At 52.8% G+C, this 3,078-nt stretch overlaps 1 protein-coding gene across 1 annotated transcript; it reads right to left on the bottom strand.

The window, feature by feature from the left end:
• Positions 1–403: 403 nt before the first annotated feature.
• LOC120976849 (small polypeptide DEVIL 4) lies at positions 404–1,152 on the bottom strand. The gene has a single exon (XM_040404430.3). It carries the CDS (start codon positions 909–911, stop codon positions 696–698), a length of 216 nt encoding a protein of 71 aa, XP_040260364.1. The 5' UTR covers positions 912–1,152; the 3' UTR covers positions 404–695.
• Between the last annotated feature and the right edge of the window lie 1,926 nt (positions 1,153–3,078).

Raw genomic sequence — 3,078 nt, 5'->3', positions numbered from 1 at the left:
AGCTGCTGCAAGTTTTACCACGACCAGGCAGTGGTGAAAACCTACTTACCTGCCAAGGTTGCTACGTGGAGTGGTAAAAATCTGCCAAGGAGTACTACTAAAAATCTGCGACGTCACGCCTGCCAAGTATTATGTGAAAACTCTCTGGCTGAAATGTTATCACTGGTTTTGAAGTAGTTATTTTTGCAAACGGAGCTGAGAATCCTTTGCCGGTAACGTTCCGGGTGATTTCCATGAGTAAAGAAAGAAAACGGTCGACGAAAAGCAGCTACTAGTTGTTGCCCAGATGTTAAGATTCGTAGGAGCATCTCTTCGCACTCCGATGAACCACACCCGCATATCGAGGAGTCAAACAAGGGGGAGCGCACAGTGCACATTTCAGGAATCCAATAGCCTCCCCCAATTTCGACGATCAACAGTTCTTCCCCTTACTATCAGAGAGATGCTCACATGACATCGGATTTCAGATTAATAATATTACAACAAAATGCGCGGCGCGGCGACACTGCATCGCTCTACTCGTGATGCTAACAAACGGTAAGAAAGAAAAAAATAAGAGGAAAAAATCTACTACTCTTTACACAGGAGGAGGATCCTTGGGCTAGTGAGAGAGGGAGCTTGTCTTGGTCTGTCTGCTACTCCTCGATGGATCGATCGACCTTCGATCGCAGGCGGCGGCGGCGGCGCGGCGTGCCTCAGGCGTAGTCGCGCCAGCACACGAGCATGGTGACGCAGCGGCGCATGATGTAGAACCGCGCGCGCTGCTCCTTGACGAGCCGCGCGCACCGCCCGGGGAAGGACGGCCGCCGGCCCTTGCCGCCGCCGTCCGCGCGCACGCCCATCGCCGCCCCCTTCCCGCCGCTCCTCTTCTTGGGCGGCGTCTGCTTCTCCTCGGCGCCGCAGACCTCCATGAGCACCGGCCACCGCTCTTCCTGCGAGCCCTTCCTCGAGCTGCGAACCTCTGCGAAGGGGGTGGGAGGGAGAAAAGCTCTAGCTTGGACGGAAGAGAAGAGGATCGAGGCGAGTGAGACAGTGAGCTCTGAGCTGAGGGAGTGAGTGAGGTGGGAAACTCTAGCTAGCTCTTGGCCGGGAAGAGCATAAACCTGTGATTATATAATGGAGCAGGGTGGTAGCCGGTGGGGCCGCGCATGACGACCCCAGAAGGACCTACTTGATGTTTTTCTACGTGTATGCAGGGTTTTTGCTGTTCAGACAAAGCTCACTCACTCCTCACCCGCTTCTAATCTCCTACTCATATTGTTGCTTTTTATCTTGTTCTCGGGCGCCCTCGTGCAATACCACAAAGCAGCGTGTCTGTCAGGGATGGGGTCAGATTTGATGCTTTTTTATGTAGTAAGTAGTGCCCTTTTCTCTAGCAAACAGTGCTTGGACTTAGAGTGACAGCGAAGTGGTTGAGAAATGGCCAAGGTCAGTGCGAGTTAATACGTTCAGCCGTAGCGTTAGACTCAGTTCCATTATAGTAATATTTTCTTGACAAGCTAATAAAACCCATGCACAGAACCGTCCAATCAAAGTTATGATGGAACAGGAGCAACAGCAGCAGGAAACCATCAGTAAATTTGACCATTGCACATACGAGTAAGCACACACTGTGTTGAGAAAAGATGAACAGTGACCGCGATGAACATCCAAGCCTTGAGATCGAGTCTCCATACACGAAGCAACAGCGGGAAACCAGGGAAATACCTTTTGTTCCTAGTTGTATATGCACCCTATATGGAGAATTTTTTTAATAATTAAATAAAAAGTCAAAATAGTTCAGAAGTATTTTTAGAATAAACTTGACCTACTTTTGCACTAGTATACAAATTTCCTCGAAAAAAACTAATGTTGACTTCACAGCAAAAAAGACAAAATTCATTTGCTATTATAGGTCACTATTCACACTATTTTGGTCAATTTTTTGTCTTTTTTGACAAGAAATCAATGGGGGATTTTCCTTTTGTGAAAATTTTCTCACAAGTACAATGTAAGGTCTAGTTTATTTCAAAAATATTTTCAGATTTTTTTGACTTTTTGTTGAATTACTATTATTTTTTCATATAAGGTGTATATGTCCCCTAGACCAAAACTTCCCCTCCTAGGAAACCATCGCTAAATTTGACCATTGCACGCAATGACACAAGCACACGCTGTGTGAGGACTGAGGAGGAGCGATGAACAGTGGCTGTGATGAGCATTCAAACCTAGAGAGAGTCTCCAGACACAAAGTAGCCATCCCCACCCAGGACGCAAACCCACAGGCGCACGGGCAGGGCTTTGCAGATGATGCACGGGAGCTGGCCAGCTGGGCCGTGCGTCGGGTCAAAAGCTCGGGCTGCCCGAGAACTTCGCTCGAAATGGCTAAAAGCACGTAGGCCCGCCATGCCCCAGTGTGGTGGTGGCGTACGCTAGAACGCCGTATCCCTCGATCACTTCGCTCCCATTGTGGTGGTACATACGTAGAGCAGTCGGTCGGCAGAGACGGTGGGCCGACGCACAAACACGGCTCGAAGACGGAGCTAGCTAAGCCACCTGTGCTAGCACGCATAGATATGGTAGGGCTGGTACGCGTACGGAGGAAATGGGAGGGGGCGGGCCGGGCCACGGTGGGGCGGGCAAGTGGAGGTAGGGTTTTGCCGGGCGGGTTGCGTTGCGTGTGTACGTGAGGGCTCAGCGGCGTCAGCTTTAGACTGTAGCTACCGGAGCGCGGAGCAGACTGGCGCGGGCGGCGGTGGACCGGGGCGGGAGGGGGGCTCAGGGCTCAGCTGGCTCGGCTACAGGCGGAGGCAGCGCACGGAGGCAGTCCCTCTCGCGCGTCCTCCGCCTCGGGAAGGTGGCGACGGACGGGCGGTCGGCCACCCTGGCTGGCCACAGCCCCGCTCGCTGCCCGGCCAGATCCCAGACGACGGGGCCTGCCTTCCTCCCTCTCGCGCCACGCCATGCACTGTGCCTGCATGCTGCATGCCCCGGTCAAATACAACAGCGTACCACTGCCTGATGCGGCCCGGCCAGCGGCGACTGCTGGCACGGCGCACTACGAAACCACCCTCATCGGAGACGGATCGTTCTCGGCGT

The sequence above is a fragment of the Aegilops tauschii genome, chromosome 3, assembly GCF_002575655.3.
Source record: "Aegilops tauschii subsp. strangulata cultivar AL8/78 chromosome 3, Aet v6.0, whole genome shotgun sequence".
NCBI classification, from domain to species: Eukaryota; Viridiplantae; Streptophyta; class Magnoliopsida; order Poales; family Poaceae; genus Aegilops; species Aegilops tauschii.
Note: the sequence above shows the minus strand (reverse complement) of the source record. Positions and strands in the feature narration are given on the sequence as shown.